Source organism: Sinocyclocheilus grahami, unplaced genomic scaffold (genome assembly GCF_001515645.1).
Source record: "Sinocyclocheilus grahami isolate Dianchi unplaced genomic scaffold, SAMN03320097.WGS_v1.1 scaffold1605.1, whole genome shotgun sequence".
Taxonomy (NCBI): Eukaryota; Metazoa; Chordata; class Actinopteri; order Cypriniformes; family Cyprinidae; genus Sinocyclocheilus; species Sinocyclocheilus grahami.
Window position 1 is genome coordinate 29,842 of NW_015506784.1, and position 23,605 is coordinate 53,446.

At 38.5% G+C, this 23,605-nt stretch overlaps 1 protein-coding gene across 2 annotated transcripts in view; it reads left to right on the forward strand.

The window, feature by feature from the left end:
• Window positions 1-8,232: 8,232 nt before the first annotated feature.
• Window positions 8,233-23,605, forward strand: part of epha7 (eph receptor A7) — a 93,941-nt gene continuing 78,568 nt past the window's right edge. For both annotated transcript variants that reach the window (XM_016257829.1, XM_016257830.1), the window contains exons 1-3: window positions 8,233-8,408; window positions 9,781-9,845; window positions 11,161-11,830. In XM_016257829.1, coding sequence (XP_016113315.1) covers window positions 8,315-8,408; window positions 9,781-9,845; window positions 11,161-11,830 — 829 coding nt within the window. In that variant the 5' untranslated portion in view covers window positions 8,233-8,314. The remainder of the gene's footprint in view (window positions 8,409-9,780; window positions 9,846-11,160; window positions 11,831-23,605) is intronic.

Sequence of the window (23,605 nt, forward strand, 5' to 3'; positions counted from 1 at the left end):
TTGAGCTACAATCACATTATCTAGGTCTGATAGTTCACTGAGATCAAGAATACTTGTATTTTACCTAAAGTGTGGTGAATAACATATAATTAACCTATCGACAGATATAAAAAAATATATATATTTACATATAAACAACTTTACAAATCCTTATGGATGCTGACTTAACAGAATTATTCGGTTTATTTATATTGTTTTTTTTTTAAATAATATTTGCAATTATATTTTCAATCGCATTTGTTTAATACAATTGACTTGTTTACTTAATTTGAAACTGCAACATTTTATTCTGTTCTGTGTGACTTCTAGTGCCAACTAGGCTTTCAAAGGATTACATATTGTTGACTCAAAAATGACCATAAAATACACCAAAATCACAACATAAAATTATCATAAAAGTAATCCATTTTAATTGTGCACTCTAATTCAAATCTCAAGAATCCATATGATTGCTTATGTGAGGAATAGACCCCAATCAACGCCCAATCAATCATTCTTTAATCAACAATCTTCGTTCTCCATTCTCAGTAGCGACTATAATCATCAAATCCCGAACTCAAATTCAGAGTTTGCCACCTCAAGAAGCGTTACATTGTTTTACATCAGTGATATCAAATGCTCATTAGCTATCGCCTGCTTCGTCACCAATTGCGACAAGCTGCGTTTCTGGTGATGTGTGGGTTTGAATGAGATATGTGCACCTGCATGGAGTGAATCAGGATATGACAGGATGATTCAGGATATTTAACATCTTAAATTCTGCTCAGTACCACACACAAATATGTCATACCATCAGAGTTGCTGTGAATGCAATACACGTCACTTCGACTACTTTGGTACTACTTTTTGACATTTTAACAGCAAATAAATTATGATTAAGTGATGATTACACTTATATGTCTGTATAATTTATATATTTTTAAGAAATGGTAAATATTTTCTGCCTGTTATATTTAATATATTTTATACTCTCTATACAGGTGGTTATGGGGGTAGGGTTAAGGGATCCAAAATATTTATATAAAATGGTAAAAATTTAACTATTAAAATATATTTATATGTTACAAATTCATACTTCTGTAACTTTTCTAGCTGTACTGTAAATACGTAATAATATTTACACATTCGATTTTGTCAGTATGACAATATTGTACATTTTAGTATCTATTCAAATGTACAAATAAATATAAGCTTTTTTGTGTAGTACCTATGTATAAACATTGAAACCAGCTTGGATAGTTTTCTTCACAAAAAACAGACTGGTACAATTTCAGTCAGACTAAAGCATTTTCATGACATTTTAAAGAAGCCAAATTATTGCTTTAGTCTGCCTGAAATCTAACTTTTAAAGTGCAATGTAAACACGCCAAGCTACATCAAAGTCTCTTTCAAGGAAAGTCTGTTTATACAGCATCCATATTTGCAATGCCTCTGGGCAGCCAAGACCAACTCCAAGCCGAACTCCAAGACCAACATTCTTAAATGAGGAAATACTAAAATTAAAAAAAATGCTTGCCAAACTCACATTTAAATAGCATTAAATGTTGCTTCTTATATGCCTTCTTAGTGCTAATAGAGCAGATTTCAGGTTGGTCCAGCTGATTGTTGCAATGAAGTACAATGACTCATTAAATTTACCAAGTGGTGATTGGCTCGTTTATTTAGAAGATGAGACTTGCACTTTCTCCCATTCCGAAAAATATGAGTGAGCCGTCTTGTTAAATATAGCCTACAGTCTTTTGCGCCATTCTTCCTTTAGTATCAGCGCTAGATGTTACCTTTAAGCTAAAAGGAATTTGTGTAGCTCTACATAGTATGATATATGAGAAAGAGGTCTCATATCTGATCAACTGTAAATCACTCAGCCAATTTTACTTTCCATTCCTCGCTTTCATCTCCATCGATCGTGAAGGGAGCAAGACAAGACACATGGGTGGGAGTAAAATCTTTTCGTACAGTCACCTTGATGAAAGTCCAGATTTCTGCTTGCGATTTTGAAAGCCTGAGCACTATTCATCTCCAGATGTGCGTGTCAGGCGCCTCCACACTAGCGTTTCAAGATGTGATTTGTCTGTTTATCCTGGGGCTAAGTGGTAACGTAGCACGCTAAGCTTGTAGAATGACATGAAAGGCCAAAATAGACATCATTAAACGGCCATAACCCTACTTAGTTCTACATGCTGGACTAGCGTAGCAGGCTAGTGTGACTAACTCCGCGCAGCCATCTGGATGTCTTCATCTGTCAACTACAAAATCTGTGTACAACTACGCAAGTGTCCCTGTAGTCCGTACAGACCAGGAAACTGACACATAGGGAAATAGAGATAGTCATGTTGTTGACACGATAATCATGAGAGCAGTGCCTGTGGAATTATATAATTCGGACTGATTTTTCCCCCTCGTTTTTAATCTTTTCATAAACAAGTATTTCATTTCAGGGTAAACTGAACAGCTCCCCATAAAGAGCTTATTTAAAGACACAGTTATACATAGCACTTATACATGCCTGTGACGTGAATCCACAGTATTGCTGAGGCAGGACACGAGTCTTAAAGTCGTCTGGGCAAGCTTCATCTGACAAATAACTGTATTTAAAGTCAAACAGAGTATGTTTTACTTTCTAAATGACAGATAAACTCCCCATGCTGTAGAACAACTGCATATTTCACTCTTTCACACACATTTTGAGTACAATACAAGCTGTGGTTAAAAGCTTAAATCAGTTTTGTTTGACTAATAATAATGCTCACATAAGAAACATGAGCGAGCTTTGGTTCTTCACTTTAATGAGCGCAGATCAATCAATGCATGGAGTTTATTGCCGCCTCTGGTGACAGACTCACATAGCTCAAGATTCAGGCAGTCCCTCTTCTGTCTCTGATTTGTACTGCATGGCGACTGTTGCTCTGTACATAATTAAATTACAGATTAAAAGAACTTTGTTTTTCATGTTACTCTGACAATTAGTGGAGTTAAACAGCCTTGCTGTCTAAACTGACAGATCACTGCAACATGCTTTCACCAACACAAATGAGGTGTCTTTGTCTTTTCTCTAGACAAACACTGTGGGAGTGACCTGCCACAATAGACGTTTGAAATTGATGCACATGTTAAATTTCATTAATTGTTCTTTTTGAAAAGGGTAAAAGGAGACATGATTAAATTCCTTCAGTTTGCTTTAGCCTGAAAAGTAATGGTTGCTTTTCGAAAATGTGTACAGTCTAAAGGGCAATCTATAATTGAAAAAGCTGGTAGGCCATTTGTGGTAGTGAGTCAAAAAATCTCAGAACTTATATAAATATATATATACAGTGGGGCAAAAAAGTATTTAGTCAGCCACCAATTGTGCAAGTTCTCCCAATAAATACAATAAAAACAGTAATGTTTTAAAAATGTAATAATACTAATAATAATACAGCTGAATAAATAAGCTTTTATGTATGGTTTGTTATGATAGGACAATATTTGGCCGAGATATAACTTTTAATTTATTCCTGTGATGGCAAAGCTGAATTTTCAACAGCCTTCAGTGCTTCAGTGTCACATGATCCTTCAGAAGTCATTCTAACATGCTGATTTGGTGCTCAAGTAGTTTTTCTTATTGTTATTAATGTTTTGCTGCTTCATAATTTTGTGGAAAATGCAAGAAACAGCATTTATTTGGCATTTATTTTTCAGGGTTTTTTTTTGTAACAATAATGTAATATTCTTTACCGTTACACTTTATCAATGTAATGTATTTAATGTAAATCTAACAAACTCCAAAACTACCCTGCCTTTATATATCACATCAATTTACACAGCCAGGTCTGTTAAGAAGCCAAAAAAAGTTTCCTAGAACATGTCTTACAACACATAACCAGTACAGGTCTAGATCTGTGATTACACCAGCAGACAATGGAAGGTGAATGTTAGTCAGCCCACAACAATCCCTGAGTAATATTAAACACCCCCGATTTTGTCTGGATCTGTTGGGACACTATATTACTAACCTATAAAAAGGACAAAAAATTTCTTGCGAGTGCTCAGCAAGCCCATCCGTCCAGCAAGCTTTCAGTCCCTCTGGATATTAAATCTCTGGGTGGTTTTCCCTTCAAGCCCTCAAAGAATCCAAACAGCCCGGCTGTGCTCCACCCAGCCTGAGCGAAGGGATCAGGCCGACAGCCTGCCGCTCTGAAGGTGTTCCACTCTCATTATAAACAAGTGGAAAATATATATTATAGTATTTAATAGCACTTTTGGCCTAGCCCTCCATTTATTTCGGCTCAGTTGTTCAGCTGCTGTAGATTGACTGAGAAACTATTTAAAAAGCATGCAGTCCTGAAGGAAAACAACAGAATAGAACGGCATGTTATTGCCTGCTGATGAAGAGATCTAGTCTAAACTCTTTGTGCTGTGAAAAACGCCGCAAATAAATGCCAAAAAGATCAGACATAATAAGAACACCTAGAACGAGTCATGTCCTAGTTTCTTCACGCCTTCTTTGTTGGTTACAAGCACTTGAGTGTAGGCAGACATTTATAAATGTGGTCAATTCGCTCACTTGAAGTGAAAGAACACCTAGAACGAGTCATGTCCTAGTTTCTTCTTTGTTGGTTACAAGCACTTGAGTGTAGGCAGACATTTATAAATGTGGTCAATTCGCTCACTTGAAGTGGTATCCCTTGAGGGCCATCTTGTTTGCCACAGTTTTTGGAATAAAACTATTGCTTTTAAGTCCCAAATAAACATTTTTATGACCTCATAGTGGTGCATGACCACCAGTTGAACAATGAAGGTAATTTCTAAAATATTGCTTTAGTAGTCTAGTACACTTCACTCAACCTCTGCCATTTCATTTCAAATTAATTTTGGTAAAATGACAATAATGGTTAGTGTTATCACTGAAGGATGGTAATTCTTCTCAGGGAAGACGCACTAAAGACCTACTCAGAATGAAGTATCCTCTAAAATGATTAGCTCTTTGCGAGGGCTCAGCTTGGAGCTCTATGTGGAGTCAGGTATAACGTCACTTACGCAAACCGTCATCTCCACATGACTACTACAGTGTGATCCCAATTCAAACAAAAGAATTCAATTAACTGATGCCATGGCAACATGAAGCTGATGAGGACTCACTAATGTGGCAGCTAAAATGCAATGTGAAGAATTTGGATTTTTTTCCCCCTTCGTCTTGTGTTAAACAAAAATGAAGAAAAGTGCAATTAGTATGTGAACAACCTGGAAAGCCTGGCGCTATCACTCGAGACTCAGCTGAATGAGAATGTTAATGAACATTTTGTTGATGATAAATATTCATACATGAATTAATACATGCGTACATGGCTCGGTTTAATCCAGCTCAGACGATGATATTCATAAGAGCAAAACGAATGCTGAATATCTTGTCGTTTTCACACCCATGTGGGTTGATTTGAACTAGTTTAAGATATAGGCTACTTAAGTATGTCCATCCAAAACATTACTAATTGAAGCAGGTTTAATAAGCCAATAATAAGCAACATGGAATTGTGCAACACAGGAGCGTGCATCAAGGGTAAAGAGGATTAGAAATAATTTGCATAATAAACAGGCCAAAAAAAATAAATAATAAGAAGAAGAAAACAGAGGTAAATAAACCTTGAAATGAGTCCTTGTCTACCTCCATCCATTTGTGATGCACAGAGTTTATTAATCAATATTTGGGGGGCATAATTACAGTTGTTTTACTCATTCTAGGAAATGGAGATTCATAAGTGACCTGTAACAAATGCATTATACGTTCAGGGGGTAATGAGGTCCCTTTCATGCTTTCATTTATCAGTGATTTGGCAAGTCATCTGAGCAGCAGGAAATTAACTTTACACTTTTTAATTGTGTTTTGTGTTTATCTCGATTCCTTGGCGCCGCTTAAAACCGCAGCAGCTCAATCTTCATGGTGAACGTTTCTAACGCATAATTCTAATGAATCAATGCATCCACACCCATTGCCCAGAATCAGCAGGGCACTTTCCTGCATTAGGTGACCTTCTATAAAACGCAGCAGTCAATGTTTATCTGTGTTTGTCTGTCTCGATGTCTTTATAACAGACCTCCTGCCCTTCACTGGCCAATCAACAAGAGTTTCACTTTTATTTTCAGAAAACACTGGGTATATTTGTCAAAGAAATAACACTTGTGAAAAATCCTTGTTGTCTGTCAGTCATAAATGTCTTGGAATATGAGGCCTGAATGAATAAATAAACAATAAAGGAATAAATGACTTGATAAAACAAATACTAGCTGACATCAATAAATACCGACTAAATACTAATACTAACTAAATACTGATTAATTGTACTTATTACTTACTTTCTGTGTTTATTGTCAACTTTATTTTTACTCTTAGATTTATTTATTTTTAATTTCTATAATTATACTAATTATACACTGATACTAATTATATATCTGTGTAATTATACACATATATAAACAACTCATGCATTGTGCTAAATTTGTAAATGTGTTTATCGTTTTAACTTAATGTTTGTCCCTTTTTGTAGTACATTTGTACACAAACCCTAGTTTTGTCAACTAATTATTTAAAATCCTTAATAGTGAGTGTCTAGAGATACAAGCAAACATAAAAGCAAATATAATGTTTTCAGGTACACAAATAGCCTACATTTTTATGTGAGATGTGAATTCTCTGGAAAATTTAAAATAAATAAGAAAAATGTTGCTTGACAAAAAAAAAAAAAAAGAGAAAGTTTTATTGATGTAAGGTGCCATTAGGTTAGTGACTAAACATAGTCTTGACATTGCAAGCTATGAGTAGTATGTGTTTCAAAAAGAGGTGCCAGACACGACAGGCACCATGATGAGGTTTGCTAAGGATTTATCTGCTGATGATGCAATGCTCTTCAATGACTTGGGAAAACTATAAACTTTTCCTCGGATGCCATGACATGCTTGCCTTCCCTACCCAAGGTTCAAGTCTTATCTTGATAGAGTAGGCTTCCGTGCAAGTGGTGTTGCAGAGAAAGGTATCTCACCAGTTCTCAAAAGTTTGTTTTGATGTAGGCCTACTCACTGATTTCACTTTTCATTTACCCATAGCATTTTAAGTATTAACTTCCAGTACAGTATTTCGATCCGGACATTAGAATATTATGTATTTTTCTTAATATAAAACGATTTTCTACATTGCCCAACCAGTGTTGGGGTAATGCATTACAAGTAACGTGAGTTACGTAATCAGACAACTCTCCTGTCCCCATGTTGAGAGAAATCAGATGTTACTGCACTTCTAAAATAAATATATGAATATGCATTAACTCATCTCACTCACAAAAAACAAAACAAAACAAAAACAGATTCAGTATTCCTCAAAATGAATAAAAATAATGCAACTCAGAATATGATGACAATTTCCCCATGTTGAGAGAAATCAGATGTTACTGCAGTTCTAAAATAAATATATTAATATGCATTAACTTATCTCACTCACAAAAAACAAAACAAAAAAAACTGATTCAGTATTCCTCAAAATGAATAAAAATAATGCAACTCAGAATATGATGACAATTAAATGTTAAACAACACAGATATCCTTTATGTATTTAATCCCATTCTATTAACCAATGTCTTTGCTTCTGACCTTCGATGATCCAGTTCAACCGTGCTAATAAGCAAAAATTACTCTAGACTAACATTCGTGTGTCTTTTTTTATTGCTGAAGTGTGTTGAAATGTCTTCTTCTGCATTCTACTGTACGGACGTAAATTTACTTTCCCTTCAGCCTGAGGCTTATCCATTTCACTTCTGGTGTGAAAAGGCTTTTATATTTGCCAAATATATTACTTTTTTATTTTAAAAACAAGCAAGCCCTGTCCAGATTTAAAAAGTAACGCAAAAGTAACGTAACACATTACATTCCACAAAAAGTAACCAAGGAACGTAATTCGTTACTTTTTTATGGAGTAACGCAATATTGTAATGCATTACTTTTAAAAGTAACTTTCCCCAACACTGTGCCCAACAAAGTATTTCATCTTAAAGTCTGTGAATCCATTGTCGGTTTTAGACTGAAATTGAGGATCCGCCTTCGCTTCAAGATGATTCGTCCGCGTTTTTCCACCGAGAGCCTTCCGCGCGCCAAATGTGGGTGTGCTCTCTGTCAGTCAACATGAGTGACACGCCGAATGCTCTAAGCCCCGCCTCTCGGCTGCCGATGCTATTTCAGTGAGAGACGGCTGTTCTATTCACCCAGAGCTGGTTGCCGGAGCGTCGTCAATGGGAAGGGAACGCCGCGTTGGAAAAAGCGCACACTGTTTATCCAACTTTCAGCTGCACCATGGTTTGCACCTCAGTTTCGTGTTTGTGGACTATATTTTGCCTTCATTTATGTTTTTATGTGAACACTGGAATAGCACAGAACACAAGAGAGGGTGAGTGCTAAAGTTTCCTTCATTGCATCCTGACAGCGCGAGCGCGAGAACGAGCAAATCAGTAGTTCGAGCAGATACAGTATCGACAGTCTGACAGACAAACAGACAGCCTTTTTTATTATCACACATACGACAACGATATACGCCTGACTGTGTTTCATATCATGAGTACGTATTTTCTTGGCGCACAGACTTTCGCTAATCAGACACGAAGACGATTCGCAACTGCGCCTCGCAACTAAACATCATAGACAATATTATCTGGTTAAGCTTAGTCCTCACAGCCCTGCAACTCCCCATTATCACCTTCTCATTTGATCGGAAAACACTACGTGCTTTCCATTTACTGCAAAGAGACAACATCAACACCAAACTTGGAAAAAAAGATCTGCTTGATGTGCCTTTGTTAACCAACCGGGCAGTAGGTCTACAGTCAATTCTGCAACTTGACTGCAACATGTACCACGCTTATTATTTTAAAACACTCATGGGATCAGCTTCAGTTAGTAGTAGTAAAGGATTTGTCCGGGATAGAAACCCCCTGCAATAATTAAGCAATAGAAGTGCTTAATTAAGCGTCGAGTACAGATTTAGTATAAAGAGCAGTGTGTTTCTACCATAGCCTACATGTCTGCACTGCAAATATGTATATCACACAACATCAACATCGACTATATTAGCTACATATAGCCTAAGCCTTGAGTGAAATTAAGTAATCATTCAGTTCTGTATAAATAGATCCAGTTGATCTTATGGCTGTTTGCAGTAGTTCACTTAGAGGTTTATTGATTACTGAACATACTCAGTGACGAATTTATTTACCAACTTGATGTTACTTATTTTTTAAACTAAGGTTCTGATCTCAGCGAATGCCCCTTTTTTATTTACAATATTTAAGCGAATTATTTATTTGATTATTTAACCAGCTCCCTTTAGTCACATGACCAGACAAAAAACAGGTAACGCTTCAACGGAATGCATATAAATAACAAAACAGTGATTCAATTCGCACGCGATGCAGTCGTTCTTAGCCTGCGCTGCGCGCGCGTATCCGCGTAATATTCTCACGGTTCAAACGAAGGAACTTGACCGATTTCTCGATCTACACCAAAGGCGAAAGCGTGCCCGTCGGTTATATAGACACATGAACAGGTGTCGCACAGCTTTCAGAGGCGCGAGGTGCTTATTGACATAAATCTCCACCGCTGTCTGCTGAAAATGGGTCAAACTCGCGCGCTCTCTCACATTTGGTTTGTATCTGCGCTCGCTCGCGATGTACAATGCTTCTGGAATATGAGCGAGATGTGTGGCAAACATTAATCGCAATTATAGATGCATTATTGTAAGTGTGCGCTTTATTTGTCGTCGGCAGTGACCCTGCTGGATTCAAAGGCGCAGCAGACAGAGCTGGAATGGATATCGTCTCCTCCAAGCGGGGTAAGCTGGAAACTTTACAACTTCTACTTTACAGCAAACATTTCTGATTTTCACCTCTTCTGTAATGCGCTTACTGCTCGTAGTATTTTGAAGGCATAATGTGTTGTTCTTTTTTTCAATTGGAAGTCTTTGCACCACATCACAATGTTTCTAAAACGCTAAACAATTGATAATTTGGTTTTACTTTATGCGGAGGTGGTTTTGTTCATTTTAAAACAAGGTTAAAAGGTTTAAAGAAGGCGTAAAATACAGACGCGTTTGTTTTAAAGTCGTTCAACTAAGGCCAACAAAGTGCTTTTCTGCTGAACTCAACATATTAACTTGTTGCATTCCTAATTATGATGTTTTGTTGTTTTTGTACGTCTTAGGTGTTTTTAACAATTCATTAGAACACAAAATAATTCTGAAAAGTCATAACTAAAAAAAGTAACAGCAATTAAAAAGTTTAGAATGGAGATTTTAGGTTGCTAGTCATGTGATTTGGGCGCATTGAATCTTATTTTACTTTTAAAATGTTTTCATCTTTGTAACAGCATATTTGGTTTTATTCATTTAACTTGTCAGAATTTCTGTCAGTTCTGCTCACTTTTATGAGTTTTAAACTTGCAGTCATTGAGGTCAAAGTATTGTGTGTTTGTATAAATTAAAAACTTTTTTAATGACTTTTTAAATAAGAAATAATAACAGAAACCCAACTAACATGTGTCCAGCATAAATGGAATTTAAGCCCAGGTAAAAGTTGTTTAAAAGAAGCCCAGGCAATTACTTTTGCCGGTGTAACCTAAAGCAGTCAGGTTAAGTCAAATAAAATAATGTTTTTTACTGAATTAAAAGCAGTTAATTCTGATGTCATCACACATTAGCACACTTTTTTTCAGATGAACGTTTTTATAATGGAGTTTATAAATGGAAACATTCTGACTGGTAGTGTACATTGTTACTATTGGGCATGAGGTAATTTTTGCAATACATTTGGTTCTTTTTTAATGTGCTTATAAGTGTTTGTATGGGTTTACAGATACCAACAATTATCAGAACTGCGCATATAATTGCAGATCAATAAAAATAAATATTTTAGGCTAATACGCTCAACAAGACGGACATTTAAAATTCTCAGCTTATGCAAAAGATGTAAAAAATGAATCACCTGGCTGCAGATGAATTAATGTAGATCATCTTATAGCAAGGAGTTGTGCATTTGTTCACACAGAGGCCAGTTTTAACACGCTCTAAGATTCTCCCTTGCGGTTAGTTCGGAGCGTTTTAGTACAGCACACGATATAATGATGATTAACTGCGTTTTACTTTTTCTCAGTGGGAAGAGATCAGCGGCTTGGATGAAAACTACACACCCATTCGCACATACCAGGTCTGCCAGGTCATGGAGCCAAATCAGAACAATTGGCTACGGACTAACTGGATTGAGAAGGGCGATGCCCAGAGGATTTTTGTGGAGCTGAAGTTTACCTTGAGGGATTGTAACAGCCTTCCAGGGGTGGTTGGCTCTTGCAAGGAGACGTTCAACTTGTACTACCAGGAAGCCGACGTGGAGGTGGGCAGGAATATAAGAGAGAGTCAGTATGTGAAAATTGACACTATAGCTGCGGACGAGAGTTTCACTCAGGGTGACCTGGGGGAAAGAAAAATGAAGCTCAACACGGAGGTGCGTATAATCGGGCCCCTCTCCCGCCGAGGCTTCTACCTGGCCTTTCAGGATGTAGGTGCCTGCATCGCTTTGGTCTCCGTCAAAGTGTATTACAAGAAGTGTTGGTCGATTATTGAGAACCTGGCCACGTTCCCAGATACGGTGACGGGATCTGAGTTCTCGTCGCTGGTGGAAGTGGAAGGCACATGCGTCAGTGACGCAGAGGAGGAGGCTGACAACTCTCCCAAAATGCACTGCAGCGCTGAAGGAGAGTGGCTGGTACCCATTGGGAAATGTATATGCAAAGCTGGATTTCACCAGAAGGGTGATGCGTGTGAACGTGAGTACTTTATTTTCATTTGCACACATCTGTTGGCATGTATTAGAGTGCTGCTGATTAACCTTACGCGAGACAGAAGAAAGGACAATGAAGCAATTAATAAGTTATTATTATGGGTAAGACTCGCTTATGTGTCCATTTACCTAGAAAATCCTTGTTCCAATTGTTTGACTGAGTGCCCAAGCATTGAATTATCCCAACGCTAGGTAATTCATCCGAATTACAGCAAAGCAATGCAATAACAAAACAAACCATGCTGAAAAATACAAAGCAGACGACGAATGATTAATAAAAGAAAAGCAGTGTAAAAAAAAAACATGCTTATTGGGCGGAGATAATAATGATGGATTAAATGTGGGGGCAAAAAATCCTTGGCACAATAATTGGAATCCCTGTTAGTCATTTGATTTGTGGGCTCTTAATTTATAGCCTTATGCACATTGACACTGGAATTAAATGATAACTAGCACTCCAGCCTCTCAGAAACAGCCCACTCTCTTTCTTCTCCTCTCCTATTCTCTTTCCATTATGCACTGAGCCAAACCAATCACTCGCAAACGACACTGTGTCCGGAGGAGGTTCAGCCCGTCGCCCGGTCCCTCTCCGGTCCTTTCAAATGACCTCGACAGAAAACAAACAATGGAAGCCCAGGGTTATTTAGGAAGTGTGCGAACCGGAAACACAATTACAGTCGCCTCTGATATACTCTGCAATTATAACTAAAACACTCCCAGTGCCATCACTGTCACTAATGGTGCTCTAAGCGTTGTTTTTTTGGCTGTCACATGACACATAATTAGGATCTGAGGGAGAGGACCTCTTGGTTTTGTGTGGTTGAAGTGGCCGTCCACCCTTTTTTTTCTGCCAATCTGGGTCACCTCCACATCTATAGATTATCAAGTATGCAGACCAGTAATGATTTAACAGATATCTCCGGAAGGTTTGGATAGCTTTTATGTGGTGCACATACACGTCTGCATCATTAAGTTATCATGTAAAGGGTGCTTCAGAACACTATTATGTTATCAAAAGCTAAAATGGGCAAGGCTGCTTCACGCTGAGAGGTTGTTGCAAAGCTGAAAGCCATTTCAAAAGGCAGAAAGGGAGCAAAGGAGAAAGTTGATGGGGCTTCTATGTAATATGGGTTATTTGGCACACATTAAGCATAATAAAAGGATGCGTTTTATGTCTTTTTTACAATTCCACCCTTTTTTAACCTATTAAGCATTCAGGAATTTTTACTCACTCAAAGCAAAAAATAAAGAAATAAATAAAAGTGAAATTTGCATGCAACGCTGAACTCTCAGAAAGTCTTGAATGCTTTTCCAGAGAATTAATCGCTGTTCACAAAGCCATCTTACATTCCTCAAAAACAATGTTGTGTTTCTCTCCGAACCGGCAACAAACAAACCCTGTCACCCAGTTAGATTCCTGCCCCCTTCCATTGTCACTTTATGAGTTGTGCGTCGCTCCTGGCATGAGTGGCTGTGATATTACCGCTGTAGTTAATCTAAATAAAATGAGCTTGAGACTGCCGCATCAGCACTTCCTCTTAGCGATCCTCCCGATATTAAATTGCCTGTTCATATTTCCCCCCCGAGCACCAACCAGACTGAAAAATACTGGTGTGTTTTCCCCTTCTGCCTGAGAAACAGAAATGCATTGCACGGTATCTGGGGCTGAAGGGCTGTGAGTGACAGGGGTCTTTTTAATATGGAGGACTGATCTTTCCAAGAGTATACAGCTCATGTTGCAGCTCTCGCTGTCTTTTTCTTTATCTTTTCTTTCTCTTCCTCCCCTCAGGGGCTCGGCCAAGGAACTGTGACCCTGATGCCTTCAAAAGCTCCTGTTTTTACACCACCTTATACCGTGTTCCGTTATAAAATCTGCACTATTTATATACGGATACGCACACAAACAGACACTCATGCATACGGGATAAAGTCTAAAATGTCTTGCATTAAAAATTGAGTGGGGTAACCTAAGGAGGGCCATGAAAATGTGTGTTTTGACCATCTCATTCGTCAGATGCCTGATGGCGGATTGTGTGTCTTTCATTTCTTCCTCCCTTTTCTCTCTTCCTCTTCCTTTAAGCGGGCATTTGCACGACACACTCTTGCATCCGTTGGAACAGTATTTTAATTGTTTTCCTACGTAAACACAAGCTAAGCGGATGCTTTTGAATGTTGTTATGAGTCTTGAGCCATGGGGGCCATGTGTTTGGGATGCCACTAACTTTTAAAATGTCAAACTTCTAAAACTCTCTTTTGTGAACAGTCAACACTTAAAGGGACAGTTTAACCAAAAATTTACATTTTGTCATCAATTATTTTCTTTACTTCGTAGAACACAAAATAAGCTATTTTGAAAAATATACTATGAATGTCAATTGGATCCAATGACCCCATTGACTTCTACTTTTGTGTTTCACAGAAAAAAAGAAAGTCATACAGGTTTGGAACAACATAAAGTTTTGGTCATCATTTACTCACCCTCATTTTGGATGAACTATGCCATAACGTTTTCTTTCTTCGTCCCTTCCTCTCTTCAACTTATTTTGTGGCACTTGTGGCTTCACTCCTTCCTGCTTTTGCAGAGATCCGCTCCTCACAGTTACACGAATCAGTGTTATGAGTGTTGGAAAAAAAGCAATTTGAAGTGTTCAGCAGCTTGCCAGAGTTTATTTGTAGGGGTGCTCCGATCAGGATTTTTGAGGCCGATCACAATAAGCAGTATCTGCCGATACCGATCACCGATACTGATCTTTTTAAAGCCTTCTTTTTTATCACTTATAACTATTTATAGTGATACTCCAATCAGGATTTTTAGACATTTATTCAGGGCCTGAATTTCATTTTTGAAAATGGAGGGAATTTCCCCTCTTAGGTGACTCTTGTGAGAGGGGAAGCAGCACGGATTGTGCTTTCACAGAAGAGTCCGCTACTGATCCGTGGCTGTTTACAACAAACACAACATTTATCCATTATTTTGATTTCAAATCCAAACATTGCCACTGAAAATTTTCAGCATTGCAGTTCTTTTTTTTACACAGTACAGTAATACAATCTTTCAAAGACATGTTTAAACAATAAATATAAGCAACACATTATTCAATGCTTTTTACTTTTGCATTTACTTTAGATTTATATATTAAGTTGCTCAAGCAAGTGGCAAAACATTTAAACTACTTTTCTTACGTTATCACAAACTTACCATTGACAGAAAGACAGAAATAGTCAGCTCTACTGCCTTTCCTTTTGCATTGAAATCTTTATTAAATGCAATCCTGCGGTTCATAAAGAACTTTATTTTCCTGCCTCCACCAGTGCCATCTATTATTGCCTTGTTTATCTAAAAGTGCTCTTTCCCTTTAAACCTAGCCAAAAAGCCCTTTATGTTGACTGTGAAACACAGTAGTCTTTAATAATATGCATTTATGGTGTAATTGCTAAATTTTCGTGTCAATCCATGTTGATATTTACTGCAAAAAATGTGCTGTTACTTTAATTTAGCGCTTGCAGCGTAGTAAAAATAGGCTCAGTGCGGAAACGATCTCTGCCTTGCTGCAGACGCACCGCTCGTGGAACGCACTGCTGGACAGCAACCGTGCGCAGTGTGCATGCTTTATTAATTCGTTAACATGAGCGAAGAAAAAATACGCACCACATACGCACTGCAAACGGAGTAATGTGAACCTGGCATTATGTGTGTGCGCTGCGAGTGTGCATGATTGCACGGTCTCCAGGAGAGTGCGCGAGTGCTGAATGGTTAAACACTGGCAAGAATTTAAAGATAATGCAATTTATAAACTTTAGTGATGATGTGACACTGCCTCGTTTGTGCAAGTGACAATTCCTGTGTCAACTGTGCAGCGTGCATCTTGCTTATAGACGGATGCGATGTGGTGATTTGAAGACATTTGCGTATTTTGAGAGAGCGCATGTGTGGTCATTCACTCTCGCTGTCTCACACAATGTACCTCACCTTCAGCATTATAATGATTTCACCCGCGCCGGACAGAGACTGAGATGGTGCCGCTGCATGTCATGCCAAATCTCTCATGGCAACGTCCTCAGCTTGAGATCGGCCTTTTTAGAGACCGCCGATCAATCATCCCAACGTGATTATCGGCTGATAATTAGTCAGCTCTACTGCCATTCCTTTTGCATTGAAATCTTTATTAAATGCAATCCTGCGGTTCATAAAGAACTTTATTTTCCTGCCTCCACCAGTGCCATCTATTATTGCCTTGTTTATCTAAAAGTGCTCTTTCCCTTTAAACCTAGCCAAAAAGCCCTTTATGTTGACTGTGAAACACAGTAGTCTTTAATAATATGCATTTATGGTGTAATTGCTAAATTTTCGTGTCAATCCATGTTGATATTTACTGCAAAAAATGTGCTGTTACTTTAATTTAGCGCTTGCAGCGTAGTAAAAATAGGCTCAGTGCGGAAACGATCTCTGCCTTGCTGCAGACGCACCGCTCGTGGAACGCACTGCTGGACAGCAACCGTGCGCAGTGTGCATGCTTTATTAATTCGTTAACATGAGCGAAGAAAAAATACGCACCACATACGCACTGCAAACGGAGTAATGTGAACCTGGCATTATGTGTGTGCGCTGCGAGTGTGCATGATTGCGCGGGCTCCAGGAGAGTGCGCGAGTGCTGAATGGTTAAACACTGGCAAGAATTAAAAAGTACTGCAATTTATAAACTTTAGTGACGATGTGACACTACCGCGATTGTGCAAGTGACAATTCCTGTGTCAACTGTGCAGCGTGCATCTTGCTTATAGACGGATGCGATGTGGTGATTTGAAGACATTTGCGTATTTTGAGAGCGTGCACGCGCGCAGTGATTCACTCTCGCTGTTTGTGAAATTACGTCTCACACAAGGTTTTCAAATTACTTTATAAGTTGTCTAATGAAGAAATATGAAGGTGTGTACCTCACCTTCAGCATTATAATGATTTCACCCACGCTGGACAGAGACGGAGACAGTGACGCTGCATGTCATGCCAAACCTCATGTCAGCTTGAGATCGTTTTTTTGAGATCGGCCTTTTTAGATCAAACATCCCAACGTGATTATCGGCTGATAGTGGTCGGTAGCCGATCAATCGTAGCCCCCCTATTTATTTGCATAGAGCTCAAGCAAAAATAGCTCTATTCGTTTGCAAAGCTCTGTTCAACAGTGGCTACTCAGAGAAAATGGTTACACTAAGTGTTTTGGAAGCAGAAAAAGAGTTCTTGTAGACAGACATTGATCTCTTTGTTTTCGTTAAGCTTTTGCGAACAATCGTAGGAATGTATGTTGTTCAGTCACATCATGTCACGTTAATAACCGTATCTTGTTTAAAGAAATGCCTAATATTAACCGATAGTTGACCTGCTCTTCCAGTTTGTGTTATTTACAAGGCAAGCCTCTGTTTATTATTCTAAGGGGAAAAAAACAAGCTAGCATTGGCTAACATGCTAACAGGAGGAAGTACTGGCAACGGCAGGCACTGACACCATCCATCTCCCAGATGTCAAATAGTTGGACAGAAGTTAGTCAAAGCCTGATGGATTGCCAGAACACAGAAGGAGGGCACTAGCTGTGGAGACAAGCTGCAGAAGTAGCTGAGGTGGAGGGACGCAAGAGCAAGACCCATGCTCAGCGAAGGCCATGCTTTGCATTTCAAATGATGCCACCAGGAGTTGGAGGCGGGCAGATTGTATAAAGCCCTGACACACAAGTGACTGATAAGGTGTGAAAGGAAAGGCTACAAATAGTCATCCGTTAGAGAACTGTAAGTGGGCTTAATTATTCAAACAGAGACAAGTTCCTCGGGGAAGCCCGTTGGGTCTGAAGCTGTCAGGGTTAGAATCATCCGCTGATGGATAATGACTTTCTCGCCCGGCCAGGGTCTTGGAGAAGAACGGCATGCTCCTGGAGCACTGTTTTTTCCCCCTCGGTTTTGTCAGATGGAAAGGTGGCTGTCATTGTGTTATGTCGTCAGTCAGGCCTGTCAGTTGGCGGCAGTCCAGTTATTGATGCGTTGTAGTGGCTTCATGTTCGCAATCACATTTCCTGTTGTTTCATTGGATCAAAAAAGTTCTCAGGTAAAATGATGAACGGTTAACAAATTAGTCGTTCATAATTAAAGCACTAGATTCTCACTAGATTCTTATAAAAACAATTATAAGGCTCCTGACTGTGGAAAAAATATTTTCCAAAGCACAAAAAAAAAAAAATAATTACTCTCTGAGGTGGCATTCACACCACTTAAAAAAAAAATTAAAAGCTTGAAAAAAAAACACTGCAGTGATTTCTGATTCTGGAACAAATGACTCTTGAACTGGTTCGTTTTATTGAATCAATCCAAACAATTAATGAAATAGTCTTGAACTTACAGGCAACTTAGTGGTTTGACTCACTCAATGATTCATGCAGCTATTGGGTTCACTGACTGAACTGTGAGTCATTCTTTGATTTGATCTGATTAATAATAGCTTAATATTTAAACTAATTAATAATAGTTAATAAAGATACTTATTAAAAAAAGTTTTGTTGTAAAATGTTATTTTATTGGTTATTGTCTAGCATAGAGAATACAAGGTTGAATTGAATCAAGTGAGTCGAATACACAGCCTTTTGCAACTGTTCACACTAACTGATAGTCTTAACAATTGTAAAGCATAAATATGTAGCATTTAATTTGCGTCCCCTTGGATCTAGACCACAGCAGATAACTGTGATTAAACATGAGCATGGACAACAGCACAACCATTTATTTTGAACAACCATTTATTTTGAGCGATTCTGTAATTTGTCAACAAAGCTGTTTGGCTCCTAAATGATCCATTATAGGAGCCAATGGTTACCATGTCATTTTCTGGAGTCCGGGTTGTGATATTAGCACAGTAAAAAAAGGACATTTTCATACTAGAACAAGCCTCCTAAAACTTCCTTCCTTCTCTCTGTCTCTCTCTCCCCCTCTCTCTGTAAAGGAGAAAAGTGTGCAGTTATGTAATAAGTTATTGATTTTGCTCTTAGGAAGAGATTGAGCTGCTGAGTCTCCTGCTCTGCCGCTCTCCCAGAGGAGAGTCACTCTGACAACAGACCCTCCCTGATGCTCACTGAGTGTTAAGGCCTTCGACCTGGTCACATATCACTTTCACCCGGTCGCCTCGGGCCAAAGTTGCTCCGAACACACACACACACACACACACACACACACACAAATACGGCTGCTTTGTTGCTTTTAACACAGTGTCCGCTTGTCCAATTGCATCCATTAGTACGGATGAGCAGAGAGCAATTCGAAAAGAGAAGTGTGTGTGCCAGCGTTTAGGCAGCTAAAGAGGGTAAGCCACCCATAGTGTGTGTATGCGTGCATAAAAGAGCATTTGGTTTGGTGTGTTGAGCTAAAAAGACTAAGCCTATCAAAATCTGCTTGTGTGTGTGTGCGTGCAAGGGTTGATGGAGATGTCGGGACCTGTTAGTGCTGCTGGAGTTGCGAGCAGGGCGTTTGCTGGTAGGGGGTCTTTGTTCAGAGGGGAAAGAAGCCATAGAGCTGGCTCCTCAGGCAAGCCAAGGGTCAACTGCTCAGCTCATCCATCTTCCAGCCTGGCAGTGACCTGTCAGCTCGGCTGCTCACGTTACTAAGCAGAGCAGGCAGGCCTGCATTGTGCAAGCTGCTCTGTTTGCAACCATGTGTAAATGAAGTTAATATTCACTGACCCCATGCCCAGCCCGTGAGCGACCCCAGTGACACCACGGAAATCACAACATTACCAGCGAAATGACAAAGATTCCTGGCTATTCACATCGGCTATTTATTTCGCATTGTTTCAGCGTTTTTGTTCTCGCTGTCAAAATATGTGTATTTGATGTAATGCCGCATTTCCCTGCTGAGTCAAAAATGATAAAAAAAGATTTCTCTGCCGAGTCACTTTCAGCTTTATTGTGTTGAACTGAAGTTTTGCATTAAACATGACAGGAATTACGTGTTCAACACTGTTGGATTGAGGCAGCTCATGTTTTGCACTTTCCCATGCAAAAGCAAAGATGAGTTTGTGTACAGTATCTTAAAAGAAGGAAATGGCTGGTTATTAGTTATTTGATGTTTTGTGATTATATACATAAGACTAAAAGTTACAGGATCTTAAGGATAAGGATGTTAAGGATGTTGGGTGAATTGAATTTAATAGGCAAAACTTTGTATACAGTACAGTACTTAGAATAAATGTTTTATAATATATATTATTATGTAAATAGATAAATAAGAAAAACTATGTAAACTATGTAAAACTATTAAAAAATTTATATATATATATATATAAAATGAAGTGCTTATTTTTATTTGTACTTATAATAATTTATTTCAAGATATAATTGCAGTTTAATTAACAGAAGCACTCATGGAAAAGGATAAAATTAATGAGAAGTTTTAAAATAAACATAAACCGTGTTTGCATAAAAGGCATCACTAATTTGATGTTTTTCGGAAGTCTCAGTGTACTTTTACGATCGAATCCTCCGAGATCAATGTTTAAACAAATAGCTTTCCAAATTCACATTCGAAATCGTTCCACATTCGCGGTGCTCTGCTGGGACCGGGATGCTGTTTGTTAATGAGAAGCAGACTAAATTCTCTCCTGCTCATAAAATGAGATTAAGGAGAAGAAATGTCACACACACAGAGCACTGTCTCTTAGCCAAGTTATTACTGAATGTAACTCGAAGTGAACACATTGTGCCAAAGAAGAATCAATAAAATTAGAAAGTAATGCTGTTCTTCTACTTTTGTGGGGACAGCTACGAGCGGCACAGTAATCAAGACTACATGAAACGATCATTTGTCTGAGGAGATGATTATCGGAAGATAGCAATGTGTGCCACATGTTAGTTTTTCATGGATCACCAGCAGTGATGCTGGGATTTGATTGAGTGCTATCATTTAGTTTCTATAGTGATAGAGCGTGGGTAGCTTTGGGTGTGCGTGGATGTGCGTTTGTTCAAAAATGTGTGCGTCCGTGCAGGTTCGGACAGGTCACGGCTGTGTTTGGCTTCATAATGAGGGACCTCTGCCGGTTTGCCATTGTGCGTTCACTTAGTCACCTCTATCAAAGCTGCAAAGTCATCCAGACTGTGTGTCTCGGAGTGTGTGAGGGATAACTTGCTGATGGTGGAGGTTTGATTTAGGTCCGATTAGCTATGGTCGTAGTGCTCTTAAGAAGATCTTTTGCTTTTTATCTTTCAAGAAAAGACCACATTTTGGGGTTGTTTACCACGGTGACAGCTGTGCTTCATTTCGGCACTTCATAAACACAAAGTCTTTGTTGAAATAAAAAGACAATTAAGCAAAACAGGTTTAAGGGAGAGGAGCTAACTCAAGACATCAGTATGATTGCTGGAAGCAGAGTTCACAACAAGAACGGTAACTATAAAGACGTCCACACCAGCGAACGATATTGTCTGTTTATTCTAAGCGCACGTGCATATGCCACTTTAAATTCTCGAGCTCGTTATAGCAGGATGGATTCTGATTGGCTGTCAATGTTTGTATCGTTCATCAGCTGCAAGAAATCGTTCTGAAAATGATTCCAACGATATCGTTTCTCTTTGCCTTTATCATTATAGTTGTAGTGTGGACTCTGCTATTCTTTAATATTGAGAACGATTTTTAGAACTAAATATTTTTTGTTATCTTTATAGTTATCGTCCTTGGTGTGAACGGGGCTTTATACTATAAATTGATATGTTTGCATGCACTAATTTTTGTCAAAACGAAAAAATGCAATCCAATTTCAGTTTCTTTGCAATCTGATTCACATTTTCAGAATTGTAGAGCCAAATTATTATAAACGTAGCTTTTAACGTAATTTGTGGCGTTGTTTGTTTAATGTTAAAATGTCTTTGTTTTCAATTTGCTAATCAATGCAGTAAATCAGGCTGAATGACGTGGAAGGGGATGTGCGGTTGCCTCAGGATATGCTTCTATTTTCTATTTTGCAATCAGCCGCAAAACAAGCGACCAGCATTTACACTTGGAAGGAAGCATTTCACCTGAGGCATTTTAAATTCTGGTGAAAGCCCCAAACCTTTTTTTCCTAAAAGGCCGCTTTGTTCTAAAAGTGCTTCTTTTCACTGTAAAAGTGACATTTCATGTTTCCTTCTTTTCCGCTATCACAGAACATTTCATGTGCCAGGAAAGCCATCTGGGCAGATGCTATTGGGATGAGCTGAGCTGTTGTATTTAACTGAAATGTATCTCTCCCTTTTTTGGTCTGTTTAACAGCAATAACATTTTACAGATCCCTTCTTTCAGTATTTTGCCACAATTTTATGTCCATTCAGGCCGTATTTCGAGCGTAATCACATTTATTTGCAGTCTGCCTCACATGAGAAATGAGGAGCAAGTTGAAAGATCTTTTCTTGGCAGCGACGATGTCCACCTCCAGCCAACACAAATGTGACTGTCAAAGCATAATGCATTCAGCAGTAATTACAGAGATATAACGTTCCTGCCCTATTCTGTTTAAAATATACATGTAAAAGAGAAGCATTGTTGTGCCATTGTATTGTGCACAAAAGATGCCATTACATGTGTTGTAAAAGTATTTAGCTTAGCGGCATGCTTTCAAGAAAAGACCACATTTTGGGGTTGTTTACCACGGTGACAGCTGTGCTTCATTTCGGCACTTCATAAACACAAAGTCTTTGTTGAAATAAAAAGACAATTAAGCAAAACAGGTTTAAGGGAGAGGAGCTAACTCAAGACATCAGTATGATTGCTGGAAGCAGAGTTCACAACAAGAACGGTAACTATAAAGACGTCCACACCAGCGAACGATATTGTCTGTTTATTCTAAGCGCACGTGCATATGCCACTTTAAATTCTCGAGCTCGTTATAGCAGGATGGATTCTGATTGGCTGTCAATGTTTGTATCGTTCATCAGCTGCAAGAAATCGTTCTGAAAATGATTCCAACGATATCGTTTCTCTGTGCCTTTATCATTATAGTTGTAGTGTGGACTCTGCTATTCTTTAATATTGAGAACGATTTTTAGAACTAAATATTTTTTGTTATCTTTATAGTTATCGTCCTTGGTGTGAACGGGGCTTTATACTATAAATTGATATGTTTGCATGCACTAATTTTTGTCAAAACGAAAAAATGCAATCCAATTTCAGTTTCTTTGCAATCTGATTCACATTTTCAGAATTGTAGAGCCAAATTATTATAAACGTAGCTTTTAACGTAATTTGTGGCGTTGTTTGTTTAATGTTAAAATGTCTTTGTTTTCAATTTGCTAATCAATGCAGTAAATCAGGCTGAATGACGTGGAAGGGGATGTGCGGTTGCCTCAGGATATGCTTCTATTTTCTATTTTGCAATCAGCCGCAAAACAAGCGACCAGCATTTACACTGGGAAGGAAGCATTTCACCTGAGGCATTTTAAATTCTGGTGAAAGCCCCAAACCTTTTTTTCCTAAAAGGCCGCTTTGTTCTAAAAGTGCTTCTTTTCACTGTAAAAGTGACATTTCATGTTTCCTTCTTTTCCGCTATCACAGAACATATCATGTGCCAGGAAAGCCATCTGGGCAGATGCTATTGGGATGAGTTGAGCTGTTGTATTTAACTGAAATGTATCTCTCCCTTTTTTGGTCTGTTTAACAGCAATAACATTTTACAGATCCCTTCTTTCAGTATTTTGCCACAATTTTATGTCCATTCAGGCCGTATTTCGAGCGTAATCACATTTATTTGCAGTCTGCCTCACAT